This window comes from Gymnogyps californianus, chromosome 1, assembly GCF_018139145.2.
Source record: "Gymnogyps californianus isolate 813 chromosome 1, ASM1813914v2, whole genome shotgun sequence".
Classification (NCBI taxonomy): domain Eukaryota; kingdom Metazoa; phylum Chordata; class Aves; order Accipitriformes; family Cathartidae; genus Gymnogyps; species Gymnogyps californianus.
In genome coordinates, this window is record NC_059471.1 from 150783524 (window position 1) to 150804321 (window position 20798).

At 42.0% G+C, this 20798-nt stretch overlaps 1 protein-coding gene across 1 annotated transcript in view; it reads right to left on the bottom strand.

Moving 5' to 3' along the window:
• Positions 1 to 3906: 3906 nt before the first annotated feature.
• Positions 3907 to 20798, bottom strand: part of WNK1 (WNK lysine deficient protein kinase 1) — a 106298-nt gene continuing 89406 nt past the window's right edge. Inside the window, exons 21-28 of the mRNA XM_050915059.1 lie at positions 18640 to 18726; positions 17868 to 17937; positions 16279 to 16358; positions 15087 to 15745; positions 13924 to 14126; positions 12476 to 12670; positions 5364 to 5551; positions 3907 to 5058 (exon numbers count right to left, since the gene is read on the bottom strand). Of these exons, the coding sequence (XP_050771016.1) occupies positions 4744 to 5058; positions 5364 to 5551; positions 12476 to 12670; positions 13924 to 14126; positions 15087 to 15745; positions 16279 to 16358; positions 17868 to 17937; positions 18640 to 18726 (1797 nt within the window). The 3' untranslated portion in view covers positions 3907 to 4743. The remainder of the gene's footprint in view (positions 5059 to 5363; positions 5552 to 12475; positions 12671 to 13923; positions 14127 to 15086; positions 15746 to 16278; positions 16359 to 17867; positions 17938 to 18639; positions 18727 to 20798) is intronic.

A 20798-nucleotide genomic window follows, 5' to 3' on the forward strand; every position in this document is an offset into this window, starting at 1 on the left:
CAGGAGCACGCTGGGACTGCTGCCAGAGTTGCACACAGCATCTCAGTCAGTGTTTGCTTGGGCCCTTTGTAACATGAATGGGAGCTCCACTTTTGTTTTTAAGTAAGCTTTCAACCCTTTTCAATATAAAAATAAACATGAAATTTGAAAAACAAACCACACTTGTAGCTGTTCATGCCTCTATACCCTTCAAACCATCACAACTCATTTCCTGTTTAACAAGCTCAAAGAAGTGAACACATTCTGACTAGTTGAAGTAGGAAGCTAAAGAGACTACCACCTTGTCTGTACAGCCTTGCATTTGCTTTACGATGGGCAACAGAAAACTTCAAGTGGGTTTTAAAGGTTACAGCAAAGCAACAGCTGTTCCTTCCAGCAAGGACGTCAAAGGAAGAATTTTTAAGCAGTATTTCACACTGGATACAGTAGTATTTTTCAGAAGTGCAGTGCTGGAGAGAAGGAGGATGACACCGCAGGACTGGAAGTTAGAGCTGAACCAGGAAAATTTACACAAGCTCTTGATTAGTGCAACCCTGAAATCAATGTCAGGCTTGAAACAGGACCTTGTTCCTGGGCTTTGCCATCACTGCTCTATCTGGGCAAGTCTCTTAAAGCCGTCTAAATGTAAATACATTGAAGTATTCAGCATTTATTCCTGTTCCTCCTACTTTACCTTCACCACTTAGTCCTTTTTCCTTAAAAGGATCCTCTACTATCCACTTACCTCCTTGACAGGACAAAGAACAAGGATTGACTTCGGTATGGAAAGATAGGACAAATTATAATTAACTGTAATAGATTACATCTAGAAAATAGTTTCACGTTTCACCGTACTAGTTTCTCTCCAATTCAGTGCTGCATTCAGAACAGCTCAGGGAAGAAATACATACCGCATGTTTGAGTCACGCACTCACTGAAATCAGATACCTGTTAGGAAGGGAACATGCAGACATTCAGAATTACTGTATTCAAAGCCGCTCTAAACTTCTACAACGAAAAAATTAAAAAGTCTCATATAAACACAACTGCATCAGCCTTCTTGACTCTGTGGACATAGTGCAAATGTAGCCACGCCTCTCTAAGAGAAATCACCGCAACATGCCTCTCAGGATTGGTCCCTTTGAAAAGGGCAGTAAAACTTATACTTGGAGCTTCCCCCCCCCCCCCCCCCTTTAAGGCCTTGCACAGCATGACTCATAACAGAAGCTGTTCTTAAAAGGGAAAGAAATGCAGCAGCAATTAGTGTTTAGAAATACCAAATAATTCCTGCAAGTCTACAGCTGTTTGAGAATGACCATGTAAAGTAGTTCCACTCTTCCACTCTACCAGTACAGCTGCAAATTTGGGGATGGAATTCCTATTATAGAGCTACACTAAAAAGTTTCTTCTCCCCAGCACCGCAGGTGCACATCCCTGCTCCCTTCCACCCCAGAGAGGAGGGCAAGGGACCCAAGAGGAAAAGAGGAGTAGGACTCTTCTGTGCCCTGGACCAGGGCTTCCCCAGCCCTTGCAGCACAGCCTGCTCTACCTTCACCCCCAAAAGGAAGCACATAACCACTGCTAGAGCAGCTCCACCTGTGTTTCAAACAGGGAGAGCCACCAAGCTGTCAACTGTCATAGCTGAGCATGTTTCTCTGCTATTTGGTAACTTCTTGACAGTCTCAGCCGTAAAAGCAATCGTACTGCTTATATGTTATCCTTCTCCCCTTCTCCCTCCCGCTCCCTTTGGCCGCTCCTCTCATAAAGAAGATTCATTCTATGAAGAGAAGATCCATTCTATGAATTATTCTTTACAGCACCTTGTTTCAGAGTATTCTATTAAAAGGCCAAAGGCCCATTATTGATCACTGCTTTTGAGAAGTTAAGGGTCTCGTTAAAATGGGTTTCTTGTACTTCCCTGTGATAAACGGATAAATTGGCTAACAGTTAAATCACTCCAGCAAGAGGACGGAGAGGTTGGAACCTGCTGTTCCACAAGAAAACCCACAGCTCAACAAAAGCAGGTTTGGTTTATTTGAATGACTTCATTAAATATTCTACAAAGGTAACAAATTGCAGCACAAAGCGCAATCATACAAGAAGCGCAGTGCCTGGGTTTAGTGCAAAACATACAACTAACTACGGCCAGGGAAGCCCGAAGTTTCAATTCATTTTATTTTTTTTATTTTTATTTTTTTACAGTGTACATTGTTAAATAATGTAAAGAAAACGCTTGTAATTCAGAAACAGATTTTATGTGGAAAAAGATACTCAAAGTGTAATATTAAACAAAATAATTTAACAGTTCAGTAGCATTAGTTTATTCCTCTAGACTTCAGTTATCCATCCATGGGGGGGAGGGGGGGGCGGGGAATCAATGGTAAATAAAACCAGTTCTTGCATAACATTAAGTGAAAAAATGACCTCAAACTTATTAGATCAAAATTAAATAACCACGTGCTGCATCCAGCTGATTGGTTCCCCTGCCATGAATATTCCCCTTGTTTCATTACTGCCTCAGGTTTGTCACTGCTCCCATTTCCAGAGCACGCTTCTCCCCTCACACTGGGCACGTTCAGGAAACGTCTCTGCACCCCTTCAGACGGAAGAGCAGAGGGTCGCCGTTTCACTTCAGCCGCAGGGACCCCTGCTTTCTCCCCCCCTTCCACCACACGCACACCATGCGCCTCCTCCCTCATTCTGTAGCTCTACTCTGCACTTCAGTTACAAAGAATAAACCCCCCAATCTAAGGAACTCGGAGCCCAGCCACCTGGCCACTAGCTTTTGCCCTCAGGCATTCATCTCCAGCCTGTACCTGCCCTTGCTGCCAAAACTGCTGTAAAAAAAGCGACAGGAAAGGAACGGATCTTGCGCATTTCTTTGTAAAAAAAAAAGAGTGAGAACATCCACAGACAAAACACCTCCCTATTAAGGCCCCACGGAGGAATAGCGCTCTTAGAAAAAAATTCAGGCAAGTGACGTCTCCGTGATGCACCAGCTTCCAGGATACCAGTGAGTACTCCCAAGTACCAGGAAGCAGTACTCTCATCCTTCACAGCTTTTGCAGCACTACATAAATACTGGCTGGTATTATTTTTACTTTGAAGAGGAAACCAGTATTTTTTAAATATGAAAAGGGAGAATGACCAAAGCAGAAGGTACAGTACAGCTACTAAGAAGTGACAGATAGTTACAGTCCTGGTACCAGCTTGAAATTTGTTAGAGTGAACAAAATCGTAAATCCTCCAGGTACGACAGAGGAAACTTCTTGATGCCGGCTGTTTCAAGTACATCCATTGCCGGCAATGGACGTTGCACCAGGACAGTCTATTCCTGGCTTAAATGGATTTTACCAAAAAAAAGGTAAGAAAAGCAATCCCAGCAGACAAGCCCATGCCAACGAGCAATGGCGCCTCTCCCTCAAGTCACATCCTGACCAACGTCTTTACCACTTTGCAGGTGGAGTCAAACTGCATCTTAAGTTGGGCCTTTCCCAAAGACACATGTTCTCCCCATCCTCTCTCCGCTTCTGATCCAGACCTCCTGCCTCCGCAGACAATATTGGTTAGTCTCATTTTAGCTTCACCCACAACCCTCCGTCCCAGCCCCACCTGGCCCCTGTCACACCAGCAACTTCAGATCTGCCCGCCTGGACAAGTTTCCCCAACACACGGAACGCTGTTCCAACCCGCTGCCTCAATGACTTCCCCCTCCGTACACCTACTCTAAACAGTAACGGTATCGCTAAGTAAACTCCAACGTCCCAGTCACTAGGTACAAACGATCCACCCTTCTCTGCACTTGCCCTCTGTCCACCTGGGGGTCTGCTGGGAAGACGATGCTAACTGCAGAAGCAATAGAAGTCCAAGGCACTAAAATATCCAGCAAGCATACTGGGAGAACAGACAAGTATTCAAGTACATTAATTTATACAATTTTACATTCACATTTATTTATCTAATACAATGAAAATACAAAGGAAAAAGTTAAAGTGTCTCCAATAAGTATAAGGATATAGCTAGCTTTTTTTCCCATTTTTTTCTTTTTAACTTTTTTAACCCTCTATATTCCACTCATTTTTAAACTACTGTTGTCCAACAACATTTATATATCACAGTGTTTCCACATCAAAACTGATGGTAAGTACATGTCCGCAGGGAACTTTTAAAAATTTTTAAACAATTTAAATTGCTCTAATGCTGCAGTCAAAGCTGTTAATATCTTACTTAAAGCAGTAATGACCTATCAAGCACGGGCTGCACTGCAAGTTCATTCGTGTGCCCCATCATTTCGGAGCCAGATACGATTGACTGGGGAGAGGGAGAGGAGGGGGATTTGGACAGCTTTTCTCCTGGTCTTGGTTCTTCAGGGAGGGATGAGAAGCGTGCTAAAGCCTCATGCTAGGATTCAGCTCTCCCACCCCAACACGTGTGGATTCAGCCTCAAACCAGAGAGAAATTTTACAGCAAGACTGCATTAACTGACCCCGTGACTTCTCTTCACAGCTCTTGTTCCATACAAGAGCAGAACCCCCTCGGTCAAAAGCACTGTCCCATCATAAGGATGCTGATCATCCTCCTCCCCCTTGAAAGCGTGTGGGGGAACTCCCTTTACAGAGAGCTGACAGCAATGGTTGGAAAAGAGAAATTCATTCCCAGTCTGGCAAGCTACCAGTTCATTGCAGCACTAGTAGGTGATACAGGGCCCCATCTCCCTCCCCACGTCCTGTCCCGAGGTCTAGCCAGCATGGCCTCCGAGCGCAGCTAAGTGGTCCGCAGGTTGGAGCCTGGAGGGTTGCTGATCGATTTTTGCAAATTGCTGATGTTGAAGCTTTGCAAAGATGCGGCACCTACGGGCTGGAACTGGCCGAGCGGTGGCTGTGCTGGACCACCCGTCCCACTCCACGGAGCGGCAAAAGACGCTGCTGGATAACCGTACTGCTGCGGAGGGCACATAGCCTTTGTGAAGGGACCTAAAGAGGTAGCTGATGCTGCAGAGATGGGCGTAGCACCCAGGGAAGATGTCATAGAGATACAGAGCTGACCCGGTGCCGAGAATTTTCTTGCCATTCCAGGGCCCTGAAAGAAAACCCAACCCCCAAGAAAAGTTACACAACTGTGCTTAAAAACCACAGGCTCACCCCTTGGTCCACAAGCCGTTCCCAATGGATCTTTACAAGAACACGCCACGGCCCTCCTCTTTAGTTACCCCCTTCCCTTCCGTAGCAGGTGACAACCCTGCGCATAAAAGATACAGCTAACAGTTTTCTAGCGCAGTTGTCCAAGCTACAGGGCAACTGTACTCTAGCTGTGTTTGACACCCTAATGAGATAGCGACGACACTGACAGTTTCTCACCATAAATGTTCACGGATTACATCTTACCTCATAGTTGCTATGCCCTTTGCCAACTTTCTTGCCAGACAGGTTCATGGCATCTCGGGCCCAGTTATCTACCAGCTTGTGCAGGTCATCTGTGAAAGTCCCTTTCCGGCTCGAGGCAATAGCAGTAGGCTGAGACTGGGGTGCTTGGCTGTTCACTGTAGCCCCGACTGTGTTAGTGCTGCTGGTCCCTACGAATACAAAAGACAGGAATCAAAACTTAGGTTAAAGATCATCTTTCTCTAGTAAGTTTAATAATTGTGGTAACGGTACATCGATAGAGAGCCAGTTAAAATGCCATGCAGATTAATTCTAAGTTTCAATTCCAGGACACACTGAAGTGGGAGCTACAAGGACTCCTACAGGCATTTTCTCAGATTAAGAGTATTTCATAGATATGTTTACTTTTCAAGAAGTGCTGCAAGTAGTCATCTTAAGAGGGGAATGGTAGCAGCCTACAGGTCTTTGTAGAGGAAAAAGGAGATTAGATTTCAGCACTGAATGACAGGACAGTCACGTCATTCTCTCATCCTACACCTTTTAATTAGCAGCAACCACTATTGGCACAGGTCAATTCCACCTTGGAGGACAATGCTGGATGCTGAACAAGGAGCAGTACAATCAGCATCGCCAGCTGCTCTGTAGCAAATTATCTCCACTTTGTAAAACGAAGAGAAAAATTCACCCAGATTACGCAAAAAAGCCACAGTGAGAAACAGCAACTGTTGTTTCCAATAGCTGCCATACTTATGTTCTTGAGGATAACCAGATGGGACTGTCTTCATCCACCAAACAGCCAGGATCAGCAGGGGAAGTCTGCACTGCATTAAATTTTGCTTTTTGCCTCTGAAAGCATTTTTTTGCCATTATGTTCAGATCTCCTATGTCAGAAGAACAAGCATTTCAGATGCAAACAACTAATACAGCTTAAAGAAGGCAGAAAGTAGTTCCTCAGACATGCTTTGACAAGTTTTTCTATTCACTGGGTTGACTGCAAGAACACAAAAAACCTTTCACATAAACACTAGGTTTCGGTTCTGCTAGCAAGCTTGCTGAACATTATCCTGTAGGGAAAAAAAAAATATCTAGAAGCTTTGTTTTGGATAGCCTCACTATCCCCCTCACACTTACAAACAAGCAACTGCACTCAAATTTAGGTTTTTCAAAGGCAGACCTCCTAACAGGCATCAAAGAAATTGTATATTATCAAGTATCCTAATTTCCCAGCAGTATTGTAAAGTATCCTCATTTACAGATGTGGAAGTAACGGTTAACCACTAGGGCAGACTTTTTCTGAAGGACATGGTAAAGGCAGAATGAATCTAGATTTTTCAAATCCATTTAGTACAAAACCAAACAACAAAATCAGTATCTTGCCACTGCAGTGCTAAACCCAGCGCTCCTTGCAAGCACACATCCTCACCTACTTGGTTCTCAAAGTTCCTCAAACATTTCTAGTTGTTCACTCTGAAGACTGCAACTGGGAAATCCAAGAAAACCTGAGTCTATGGCAGACATTTCTGAAGAAAACTGATTAAAAGTGGAGCATGAAAAATGCCAGCAATGAAAATCATCTCTCTATTGCAAAGACCAAATGACGGAGTCGCTGTCTCTTGCCTGACAGCTACTTCATCTGTTCCACTTTCCCTGGCTGTCAGCCACATTCCTTGCAACCACTGTATCAAAGAAAGAACTGGCTCCAAACCCCCGCAGGAATGTTTCATATTGAGGAGTGAATTAGGAAGGTGACGTACTTACTATGCAGGACAAATAAGCAAAGTGTTACTGCCTCTAGTAGTGCTGAGGAGGGAAGGATACGTATCCCTCCCACCAGGTCCAGCTCAAGCATGGAAGTGGCTCCTGGTCTGGGCGCCCACAGGTGGGGCAGAAGTTGTTACAGGCAGGCAGACACATGCAACAGTACACACGAAAAGGCAAGAATGGGGATCCCCGACCAGGGTGTGCAGCTGCAGCACAGATGAAGAGTAATAGGAACACACTGTAAGGTGGAAAGGAAAATCTACAGAGAAATGACACGAACTGTAAGCATGCATCATGTGGAAAGGGCTCAGAATACAATTATTTAATAAGAGCAATGATGTGAAAGGTGAAATTAAAGACAAATGAGGCAAAAGCAAGAAAGAGGTACTCGGGGGGAGCTGCCAAAACCAGTAATAATCACATTCCACCGTGAGGGTTCATGCAGGGATTGACACACTCGCTCTCATCCTCTTCACGATGGCCAGTATCTGCTTTTGATAGTTCACATTTCCCCTCTAATCAGTAAGCACGCTGGATCCTGCACCTACGCTGGAGGGCTTCCTCAGGCCACGGAAGGGAGAGAATTAATCAAGGTATATACTACGGTGCATTCAGCTGAAGATGCGAAAGATCATTTAGGAAAGTTTAAGTGCTTTGAAAAGGACTGGACTGGTTCAGAGTGGGAAAGGTGGGAGGTTGTGAGGGCTTTGTCTCCGAAAGTGATTTTGTCAGGGAGCTCCTATCTCAGGTCACAGACAGACCAGCCTACACCATTATAGGTGAGCTATACAATTACTAAAGCTCCCACGTATTGTCAATTTAAAAAGTGACTTCTCAGAGATTTCACATTTTAGCTCTGATGTAGTCACCGCCTGCAGAAACTGCCATCCAGAAGAGTCTGAAAAGGAAGTGCTTCAACTTGTAGCATTCAATGGAAACAATCCCCCACATTCCTGCTCGGTCACAGCAGCCGTCCCCAGTTCTGCTCTGACATGAAGGATCTGAAGTGAAACAGGCTTCTCTCTCTCCAGCCTGCTACCTATAATGCCTTCATTCTGCCCTTTTATTTTTCCCCCCCATAAACCAGCAGTCAAAAGACACCTTTAAAACAGTTTTAAATGACATGAGCACACACAGGCTTTTCTAAACATCTCTTGCTTTGGGAGACACACTGGAGATCTCTGATGGCTTACTCTTACTCTTTTAAAATGTTGAAGGAGTGTCTGCAATTGAATCCATCACTGAGGTGGCAAGCCCCATCAGATCTGTAAACAAACCAGCTGCTCAAAGGTACAACTCTAGAACATTACAGCGAGCAACTGACCCCGATGCTCAATTCACTCTCGTTAGCGATGAGCAAAGAGTTCCACAGTGAAGGTGAGGTTCTGCCTGCCTCCACTTGTCTGCAAGAGTAATAGCCACACTATTCAATATAATAACGACAGAGTGCACGTTAGAGGGCATAACATAGACAGACAGATGCTGTGCTGGAGACAGAGTCAGGGAGGTAAGGCTTCAGTGACCAGAAAAAGCTGATGAATAGCTTTACAATCAGGAATCGGAGATAACAGAAATAAGATAATTACTACAGAGCTGGTTGCAAGGACAGACTTTTTTCACCATCTTCCCTGAAGCACAAAGAGAGAGTCATTTGTTAAAGATAAGAGAAACAGTGAGAAATGTTTAGTATCAGCAAACAGTACAAAAAGCTTGGTGAGAAACAGAGGAGACAGCACAGCAGGGCTCTTGTAGTCACTACTGGGACATTCTAGGAAAAACCCAAAGACTGGCCTGACAGTTTAATAGGTTGTACTTTCAGACAGGGAAGAGGCCCAGCCTCCTACATTTATTCTTCAGAATTCCCAAACCGTAGTGAAGAATGTCAGGAGACATTACTGTCACAACTGGCTGTTATCACAAACAGAAAAGCATCTTCCATTTTTGTCAGGACATAGGAAGCATTTTACAACTATCAAAGTTTGACTGGTTTACAACATGAGAAAGATTTATTTGATAGGTCAAGTGCTTTTAGTTTGTCACCCTATTTTCTCAGATCCGTGGATCAGTTCAGACATTCCCTGCCAAGCTGTACCACTCTGTTTCTCCAGCTGCAGAGTTAAAAGCATCAATTACTGCACTGTTTCCTCAACACCGCTGATTCTAACCCAGCATCTTCTCCAGTTGTCACTCTCCACAACAGTCTGCAATAGCATTTCAAGGACAAGACTCCACGAAGCAAGCAACCTGCAATAAGCCAAGTGCCAGGCCAAGCTGCGCCATGCCAAGTATTAACCTGCTTTTACAGGACAGCTACAACACACTTTTCAAAAGAAATCCATTTCCCTTAGCACCAGTCCCATAAGCAAGAGATATACATGCCAAAGTACTCTTATAGCCAGATGATGGTCAATTTGCAGCAAGCCAAGGCCTCGTAAGTAAATGATACTCTCATATATTCAGTTCATTGTCAACTCTAGAAACAGAATGGCTGTTCTTTATATTCTGTACCCCAAAAAAGGACAGGCCAGATTAAAAGTTAGCTTTGGTAAGAATTTAACCTCTTTCAAGAAAGGAGCCATAAATCTTGAGATTGCAGGTGTCAGTTAGTGCACATCTGCACATTAATATACCTAGCAAAAACATTTAAAGCTGCTCAGTTTGAAAAACTAAATACCATTGGTACTTATATCCCCAAATCCAATGAAGTGGGATAGAGGTATCATTGCAAAACTGAACAGCCAGGAAAAAATTTCCCCTCCCTCTGACTCATTCCCTTTCTCAGAGGATGGAGCTGGTTGCATTGCAGCTGTCTCTGCAGAAGGCCAGGCCCAGTTCCTGCACACAACTCTCTGGCTCAGGTGTGCTAATGCCAACTGTAGCGAGACCGATGCTACAGATGCGTAGCACTGTCATGCAGTGCAATGACTGAAGGTCTCTTTACAGCACTTAAAGCTTTCCAATATCAAGTCATTCCAGAGGGTGGGAAAAAAATGTCAGGCATTTAAAGAGTCCAGCCTGCAGAAGCAGCATGGGAGATGTTGCAGTCCCAATAAAAAGCATCACATCAGCAGCCTCGGCTCAAGCGTATCATTACTTCAATCACATCAGAAGTTTGAGGCTCTCTTGTAAGTCTGGCCTAATGTAAGTGCAAATGAAAGGATTTTGAGAAGAGCTGCAAGGTAACTCGTGAGGGTTGACAGGATGTCTGAAGATGTCTATTTACCCACCTTTACTGCTATTTGTTGCACATTTAGTGTATCGCCAATTCACAGCAAAAACTTCTAAACCTGAGCCCATTAGTAGGTAAGGATCTTTTGAGTTTGCCTGAAAATATTCTCTAAGTATTTTTAAAACCCTCAACATTTCAACCTTTAGCTATCCATCTGCTAATTAACATAAGTCGTCAATATTAACGGCCTACAGGTGGCATCAATGCTCTGCACTGTAATCAGCACTAGTGCTGAGAACATGCAAAACACATCCAACTTGCACAGCAAGCATACTGCTGGAGGAAGTCAACATATTCCCCCCATCAGTTACAGTAGTGTCCAACAAAGGAATAATTTCGAAAACAAATCTTCCTTGCTGTTCCACTAGAAAGACTACCTCCCCTCCAAGTCTCATGTCAACTAACATACGCTGAAGCATAATTACTAAGGCAGGCCAAAAGAAAAAGCCCATGCACCCACAACTTGCTAACTCTCCCCAGTTTCTGTCATTTCACTGAACTGTCCTGAAAGTTTCCACCAAAAGCTTAGAGAAAATGAGTGCTTGTTATGATGAGTTTAACAACAGAGAATACCTAACACGAGAACCCAAACTTCTAAAGGTGTGCTAAGAGCAGCTCAGCTGAGCCATGGGATGGGAGGGAATACAAGGTGGCAGATGAGAATGGGCTGCATGAAACAGATCCAAGCAGCAGAAAAAAACCAAAAAGACAAAACAAAAAACAGACAAGGAAGGAGTAAAGGTGTTACACACAAAGAGCCAAGCAGGGCGTACTCAGAAATCGGGTCCTCCTGCCACCAGGCTTGAACGTCACTCTCTCAGATGCACAGTTAAACTTCGCACAGCCTGTGAGAAAACAAAAACGGGAAGAACAGAGAAAGGAGAGGAGAAGAGACAGAACACCACTACAAGATGTTAGCAACTTGAGGTTGGAAGGGTGAAATGCATTAACATGACACACAAGAATAAGCCTCAAAGTGTGGACCAAAGAGTATGTAGACAATATACGGAGTGAAGAGACTCCCTCTAATACCTCCAGACATTAGGCCAAGTTTGCAGTGTTACTCTCCAGTACATAACCCAACAATAAGGTTGCCATCTATAGGAAAGCCAAATCCTAGCAAAAGTATCCAATTATAAAGAGGTACTGCACTACTCTAGATACAGGGAGATGATCAAGTAGCTCCAAAATACTTGAAACAGTTAATTAAAAAAAAAAACCTATAGAATATTCTTCCAAAAAGTCTGTTTCCATTTTCTGTCTGAACTTCTCCAATTTCAGCAAAAACATGCATTAGAATTGATGTATTCAATCACTCTATGGCAAAGCTTTTCAAAAACATGTTCAAGGGGGGAAAAAAGACTGGAACAGCTAAGTTCAAAGTAAAGGAATCAAGCTATCATCCCCTTAATGACTGGCAAGCAAAAAAACCCTCCCTACCAAATAAATCAGAGCTGTGTCTGAGAAATTATTTGATAACATACTAAGTAATAACAAGCAACCCACAACTTGAGTAACTTGAGTAAATGAACAAATTATTATTACTACCATTCCATCCTCCTACACAAACTCTTCCTTCCAGGATAATTCTTCAACTCAGAATTGCAGAACATGAGCCTTTTTTACCTTTTATTGTTAAAAATTCCATTGACAGAAATAGCCAAAGCAGTTTGGAAGCCTAAAAGGACTCTAAGTCTCCAGAAATTTCCTACCATTTCAATTATCTGTTAACATCAAAGCTGCTCTGCCCCTTCCTTAGTCTCACTTCACATTTCCAACCCCCCATTCTCATCTGTCTCCTCATCCTTTCAGCCAACACCTTTCCCCCAGGTCAGCAGAACATTGCTTGCCACCACCACACTGCACTCTCTTGTAGTCTCCTTGGTGCTTTCGTTACAGCAGACAGGGCCATGTGCTATATATTCATTACTTCAACAACCTCACACTTCACCCATGCGAGAAGGTAGAAATCTAGTTGCAAAAAACACGCTTATCAGCCTCCACGCATAGGTTGGAGACTAGCAATCTACTTTACGCTATGTATTAAAAATCAAGTGTCATCAAGTTGATTGTTCACCAGTAACAAAGGTGCAAGACTCGACACTAATTCCGTTTAAAGTCTTACCTTGGCCTGGTGCCGAAAGGCTTGGTACCGAAAGGGCACCATCACTGGTAAAGGCGGAGTAGAGATTTTCGCTAGAAGGTGAAGGTTTGAGGGGCTGTAACAAATGGTTCTGCCCAGTCTCTGGCACACTACCAGGAGGATGAAGAGTCTGCTGTGGAGGCAAGACTGATGGTGCACTTTGAGCTGACAGATTGCCTAGAGGAAGAAGGAAGGCAAAAAGACGTTCAACGTTTCAGTTTCCCCACATCATTTTCGAAGTTTCTGTCGTTGTTCCCAAGGGACAGGATTAAAAACGGAAGAAAGTTTGACTGGAACATTTACTAGGGAGCGAAGTCACTACCAAGTAACTCAAATGATCAGTTGAGCTATTACGCTAGTGATACAGGAAAAAGTGCCGGGGGGGGGGGGGGGGGGGGGGAAGGACATCATCCTCTGGTCAAGCATGACAATCCAGGCAAGAGAGGGGGAGGGAACTACTCCAGTTTCTGTGAAAGCAGTAAGACTAGAAAAATTCTTATTTATTTAAGTTTTAAGGCAACTCTGTGCTAGCTCACTGTCACATGCTCACACACAGCTCCCCTATCATACAACAAAAGAGAAGTGAGCAGCCGGGGAGACTGGATACAGAAATTACGGCATGACGTGGAATTACCAAAGCCAACGTGCAGGAAGCAGTAACAAATATTTCTGCTCACAGTGCTGGCCCTCCAATATGGTTTACTCAGTGCTACAGGATTTGAGAGACATCTACAATCACCCAAACAAGCATCTGACATCCATGTCATTCAAACAGTAAACAGAACTATTTTTCTGGGTCCTGTTTATTATAAAAACAGTTTTAGTAAGAAAGGAAGCCTTGACAATTGAAAGTGTTTCTCAATTTGTAAGTACAAAAAAATTGCAACTCCGTTAAAAAAATCACTACCTTAAGATCCACCAATTGTGACTAAGTTTCTGAAGTGTAAGGACACTAGTAATACCATGCTTAAGTGCTACTAAAGTAGAAAAAAAAAATCTCTGAAGATGACTGAAGAGACCAGCCCCATTCTGCAAAATCAGTTTCAGGAGGCAACAAGAGCAGTTTATCTTTAAAAAAAAAAAATTAAAAAAATAAATCAAAGTTTTCCCCCCATACTGTAAATTTACACTTTTCTTCCTAGTCAGAGCCCTATGACTAGTCTCTTAAAAATACAAATCACAACTTTAAAAGTGCTCTTACAGAACAATGTAACAGTATCTTTCAGTAGATTGCCGAAGTCACAAGCAAGACTACCAAATAGCAAAAGCAACTTCAAAAATTATCTAGTAATCCAGGCAGTGGAGGAACTGGGACACATACACCCCTCCAAAAGACAAGACAGAGAGACAGAGACACAGACACAAGATCTAGGAACAAGAGATAGCACCCTGTCTGTTTGATCTACTCAAAGAATTGAAGAAAGTCTTACCTGATAGCTGAGGGCTTTTATTTCCCTGGGAGCTGCTACGACTGGACTTGCTGCTTTTTCCTTTAGTAGGTCGTCTCCTCCTTCCTGAAAGGGGTGCAGCTGGGGGAATAATTACCGCAGGTGGGGCCTTTCCCAATTTCACGTACAGTGACTCAATCTCCTGCTTCTGGCGACTCTGCAGCTCCTGGATCTCTTTAAGGTGCCTAACAAGTTACAAAAGAGTATGACTTACAAAAATTATATGTATATACATGCATGCACACAATCCCTCCCCTCCAGACAAGCTTGACCAGCTTCTTTGGTCAAACTCTCATTAACATTTAAGAAAGGAGGAAATAAATCTTTTCCACAAATAACCACTGAACGCACATGGCAGAACACTTGCCATTTTCCACTGTGCTCTAACCCTGGCTAGAATTCCAACACAAAGTTCCCAACATTGCAATCATAAAACCAGGATAAATGGAAGTACAAACAAGAACATACACCTACTGTAGAAGATCAAATCATTCAGCATTAAAATGCTACAGGAATAACCAGATTACTTGTTTTCAGAGACATATGGCCTTGGAGACTTCTACATTTGTATTGGGTTAGGTTTTTTTCAGAGCAGCTGCATACACAAGATTTAAAATTGCCAGCTGCCCTAAAAAAAGTTCAACTTTCAGTATAAATAAATTACGTCACATTGCTTGAGTTCTAAATTTTTTTCTACACCAACAAGGATTCTTCAGGAAAAGGAGAACCATTAAAAATGCCAGAAATGCATATCAGAAATGCAGCGAGTTGTGTGTCATTTTCAAATGAGACACCACTATTCCCACTAACTACTAAACTTCAGTGATATGCAAAAGCTTCTATACACCTGCAGTCTTATCCACAGTGCAGCAATCTACATATAAACACAGAGAACAAGGTTACAGGTTAGAAAATTAAGCACAGCAAACATGTATAGATCTTTTTTGTTATAACTGTGTACTACTTTCCCACTAAAGAATCTTACTTCCCACATAAACACTGACAACGGGTCCTGACACTTAGCAAAGGTTGAGTCTTTTAAAAGAAGTTTACTTTTGTTCTTTGTGAAAAGTGAAGTACAGATGAAATTCATATTAATCCTGTTACATATTTCATACACAACCACACAAGGAAAAAAGCCTTACTTCTCCCGTAACCGACGGAGTTCCAATTTCAAGTCTTCATCTTCAATATCCGACTCATTGTCACTGCTCATGTAGGAAGAGTTGAATGAGTTGCTAAGGCTCTGAACGGGGAGGCTGATCTTCGACCCCAGGTGCTGGAGGGAGTCTGGGCTCCCCGAGCCATCATCCAAATCCTTAGCCACTCCACTTAAGAAGGCAGCCTCCGGTTCAGAGGACGGACCATTCATGTGTGGGGACTGCCTTGACTCCAGCTCTTTCTTCGGAGCTGCGGCTGAAGAAGCAACTTGTTCCAAGCCCACAGAGAGAGGAAGAGTCATTGGCTCTTTCTCTGCACAGCTGACCTCATCCTGAGTCTTCGACACCGAAAAGCGCCCCACTTGATCCGTCGTTGTTGTTACCTGGAAGCGCCCAACCTTAGTAGGCTGACCAACATCTACTGGTAATTGCAGCACAGGAACTGTCTGAGGAATGCCATCTACCACATCCAAGGAAGAGTCAGCGACAGCCTCGCTTTTCCGACTGCCAGCCTGCTTTACCAGTGTACTCTCTGGGCTACTGCCAGAAAGAGATGAAGAATCAGTGGAGGTGGTTTCAAATTGCACTGGCTTAGTTTCAGGTTTGTCACCCTCTTTTAGCACATCATCCACTGCCACGGATACCTAGAATAGAAATGCAATCATGCAGTCTTTCTTAGTTCTTCCTTAACATGATGCTTTTATTTACCTGAATAGTAAGATGCATCTGAAAGGGGAAAATAACTCATTTCCTTGGTAAGCCACAAAGCAAGCTACTGCATCCCTCCAAGTAACACACTGCCACACAAAATAGTGCTTCTAAGCAATATGGAGGATTAACTCCAAGAAACACAGCAGATTCAGAGGGGACTTCCTTCACAAACAGGACATAATACAGTGAACATCCCAGCACTGTTAGCCAAAAAGCAGCTCACATTAAAGACCAAGGCCAACAGTTACACAGCTAAGGCCTGACATGATGAAATGCTGTACTCACAATTCTAGACCTGCATAATCTAGTGCAATCTCTGCCCTGAATGAAAACAGCATCTGCACAAAGCACAAACTCAACATGGACATTTTCTCCGGACAGAAAAGCCCACCATGAGGCACACTGATTTGGCAGGAACTGCTCCAAGATCCTGTATCAACAACCAAATCAGTTTAACATCTCGTACCTGAAACCGTCCCATCTTAAGAACACCAGCTCCTGCTGTGGTAGCCATAGCACTGCTCTCTCCACTCCATGATGCTGAAGCTAAGGAAAAGGAGAATGGGATTAAGAAGCAAATGAGCAACAAATTATTTCAACTCCAACCATTTCTTTTTATCTACTTCAAACTCAACTATCAGTTAACTCCTAACAGGCCTTTGGATTCATGGAACCTGATCTCTTTTTTCAACTTCACCATCTAGAATATCAAACTGCAATGTTAAAATGAAGTATTTTTCTATAAAGTTTCCCTGCACAGTACACTTGCTAAAAGTGCACTTTTAGATAGCAGTAAAAAAAGCACACTGATTTCAAACACGGATGTGAAATAGCCAAGGAATAAAAAGCAGAACTTAAATTTATGTAAGAAAAAGCTTATTTTAATTCAATACCCACACTACCTAAATTTCACAAACGCTGGGGACAATTTATATTAATAAATTGAAAAGTGGTAAGATGAAGAAATGCTATAAACCACATTCACTCAAAGCAGTCTCTCTGAAGCTTTGAGAGCTGGATTCTTAGGTGTCAGCTCCTAATTTTGTTGCTGTATGCAATGGCAGTATAAGGTTACAAAGCTGAGAAATAACATTCTATTTTTAAATCAGTTCTATTGGACAGCTTGCTGTGTTTATTAAGCCACTTCCCAGTTTGTTTACTTTTACCTTCTAAACTTTAGCAGGCAAAAACCAACTCATTTTCTAGCAGACAAATGAGTTCTACAGCATAGTTCACTACCAACATACTAAAACGGGAATATTTTATTTTCCTAATGGTTTTATTAGCTTTTGAAGGTTTGTCATTGAACTTCAGAGGCATATGCAAGTTAAATAATGTTTACTAGATAGTTCAGAAACAATTTTAGTATCACATTAACAGTTTTTTTTTTCAAAAAGGAAAATTTTTAAAATTAAAACAATTAGGGGAATACTGACAAGAAAGTCTCAGAGTATTTTGCAAGTTGTTGGGTTCCCCCCCCCCCCAACAACTGAACTCATTTAGATTTGAAAATCATTGATCATTCAGACTTCAATTGCTGATCACCTAACCTTCAGTTGTTCTAAAGCAGCCAGAATGGAGTCTGGTTTTCCTACTACCTCTCAAAGTTTTAGTAGTTTAACCTTCATTTCTCTAAATAGAAAGGAAACACTCTTAGGTTAGGAAGAGGTATCCTACATATAGAACACAGCACGATGATGCAAAATGAGAAGCCTTACTGTTGTTGCCAAGAACATAACACAAGACAGAAAACAGTTCCTTCAAATCCTGAAGCTGTACCTTAGCAGCATACTGGAGATTCTTTGCAAGTCTTAATTTAGCATTTTGGACAGCTCTAAATCCTAAATGAGTTACTATAATATGCATATATTATTCCCCCCTCCTGGCCTACAGTGGAAAATTTCAGTCTGGTTACTAAAAACTAATATGATCCTTAAGGAATTGCCATTGTACGACTTACTAAAAAGGCTATTTACTTCCAAATTGGTAGTATGTTCAATTTTGGATTGTATCTCCATGCTGACAAACCATCTAAAATAATCAAGGCTATCTTACCATCCTTCAGAGACTGTGTTGCTGTGGACACCAGCCCGGTAACCGTTGTAGATGCTACTGAGGGCACAGACTAAAGGTTCAAGGGATAAAACAAAATAAAATTAAGTTAAAAGAATCAGCAGTTTCACTGAATGCCAACAAATCCACCATACTGCATATTACATAATCTTTTATTTCCACCAGGGTCAAAGTATGACCCATGACAAGATGAATGCAAGAGTTTTTAACCTCCAAAGCAAGCAACATCAGGAAGAGATTTTGCACGCCTTACAACCCCAAGGCTGTCAGCAGAACATCTCCTTTTGCTTTGCAGAAGTAATGCATAAGTAGCCACTTGGAGATCACAATGTCAATCATTATCTTCATTTTGTATCAAAGTTTATTATTATAGTCTTTTAAAATTTCAGATCCACACTTTAAGCATCCCTCCCAAATTAAGACTGATATATCACACAGTGCTTGTCTAGTGCTCTTTCCCCTTATGCCACAGTCACTTCCCCTTCTAGTTTGGTGACATTAATGACATCACCAGAAAAGCTGATTAAGAACTAATACCAAAACCAGCCTCAGGAAATACATAATCTATCGCAAAATACAGATTTTTCCTATTTTGCTTGACTTAGTCCCACAAACTGGAAGACGACTCTTCATTTTTAGTTTTAAAAGTCTAAAGACTGGTATAGTGATATCAAAGGCAGTGACCTAAGAGCACAACCTCGAGAAAACACTGAAGTTTTTCAAGACTGCTAAACTGCCAACATTGCAAACGTACACAGGCAGGAGCAGATGTCACTGGAACGGTCTCTGGACTAAGGGTTCTTCTCAGCTTAGCATCCAGATCTTCCAGTGGCTGTTGGGACTGAGAAAGGAAAGAGTAAACAGCTGTCCCAGCTCAGGAGAAATACATCACGTTTGAGAAACAGCCGTATTTAATACTAAAATTTAAAGCAGTCAGAATAGCTTCCATATTTCTATCATGTTGCCTTCCTACATGTTTACATTTAACATGTGTTGCACAGTAAGACTGGAAGCAATTTAAGCAACACATTTGGTAAAAAACAGAAAAGAGGCATTAACTGGAACTTCTGTTTTTCCTAAAGCTAGCATGAAGTTTACATTCCCACTCTCAAGAACTGAGCAAAGATGCTGCAGGGCTCCCAAGTTCTAAATTTTTTGGTTAGAGGATAACAGAGGTAATTTGTATTATGGCTTATCTAAAATCTTGAAGAAAGAAAGTCAATGGGGGGGGGGGGGGGGGGGAAATCACAGAAAAAATAAAAAAGATGCCCATAATTTCAAAAGCAAGCATGGATAAAGCAAGATTGAGAATAACACAAATTTAAAAAAAAACACAACATAAAAACACAAATGAACCAACAAACATTTACAAGTTCCCCCAAAGAAGCTATCTGGATGGACTGACTTGAAGAGGAGGAAGGGAGAGGGGCAGAATCTCTCTCAAGTATGCTTACTACTTAGATTTTAGCTGTTTGAGTTGGCATCCAAGATGTTTTTCAAACTTGGCCATTTGAATTGGGGAGGGGAAGAGAAGAAGAATTACCTAAAAATATCTTCAAGATAAGAAAAGCTCGGATTCACTCAAAATCATTAATTAGGGCCATACCCATAAGATACATATGGAAGAAGAAAGTGTTGGCAGATATCACTAAGTTGCAATTCTGACTCTACAGAGTAGCAATTTCCATCCAAACTTTAGCATCATTAATCTTTCCAAGTCTTTTATATTAAAAAGCTAGATCTGTTTTTAGAACTGAAGCTGAGGTCACGGCAACATAACATTACCTTCCACTTTCAAGAAACTGAAAGTTAGAGGTACACAATAGCATAAAGATGCTTTCAACAGGTTGCCAGGATGACATTCTTCCTGAATTGTGGATTTCAAAACACAACCAAAAAACCTAAGAACAATAAACCCTGTATCAATTCCATTAAAAAAAAAAAAAAAAAGCACAAGATGCAGACTTCTATGACTCCATTCAGAAATCCAAATGCTTAGCAGACAAGTGAGCTAATTTAATACAATAATACTGCAAAATAAAGAGGACATTTCACCTGAAATACTATATAATTCTCATCACTCACACTCACAAGAAGATATTTGCTTCAAGTGAACAAAGAGCTGAGATATCAGAATGACCAGGAAATAAAGATTTCCTTATGGAACAAGGGTACCAAAATGAAGCTTGAAAAATTAATCTAAATACACTTTAAAAAGCAATTAAGGAATAAACAGAACAGGTATTTAAGACCAAGGAACAAACTGTGCAAAGCCAGTCTTGAGATGACATGTACTTCGTCTGCAAATTAGGAGTCTGGTACTAAGAAAAGAAAAAAACAATTGTGTAATGAGTTACTGACAGAAGCAGTAAGGAAGGCAAGCCTATCTACTTTAAGACAAGCCAGTAATTTTCCAGATAGTATTATGTGATAGCAGCAAATGCTCTTAACAGCCAATTAGATTTGATCCAGTTGGTCTCCTCCAATTTTGTCTCACTCCTAGACAGGCTTTAGAGTTCAAATGAGAAGTGAAATTAGGTAAGCTGTTTGCAAAGGACAAGAAGCAAGAGATCTATATTTGTGCCTCTTCCATACCACAAAGCCTGCCAGAAATACCTATGACAAACAGGAAGAAGCCTTCAGTGCCTTGAGTCACATAAGTGGCTACAAGTGCTTTGAGTTTGGGGGAAAATATTACTAGCATACCCAGTTCCAAGCAATGACAATAAAAAGGACTATGAACTTAGTGTGACTGATTTTAACCAGCTGCCTCCAGATCCATTTGCTACCCTTGCTCATGGTAAGAATGCAGATAAGAATTAACACCAAACTGTTATTGTCTCCTTTTCAGCAAAGCCATGCTTCAGAAAGAACTGGCTGAAAGGCATAAACCAGCTTCTGCCTCCAGGGGAA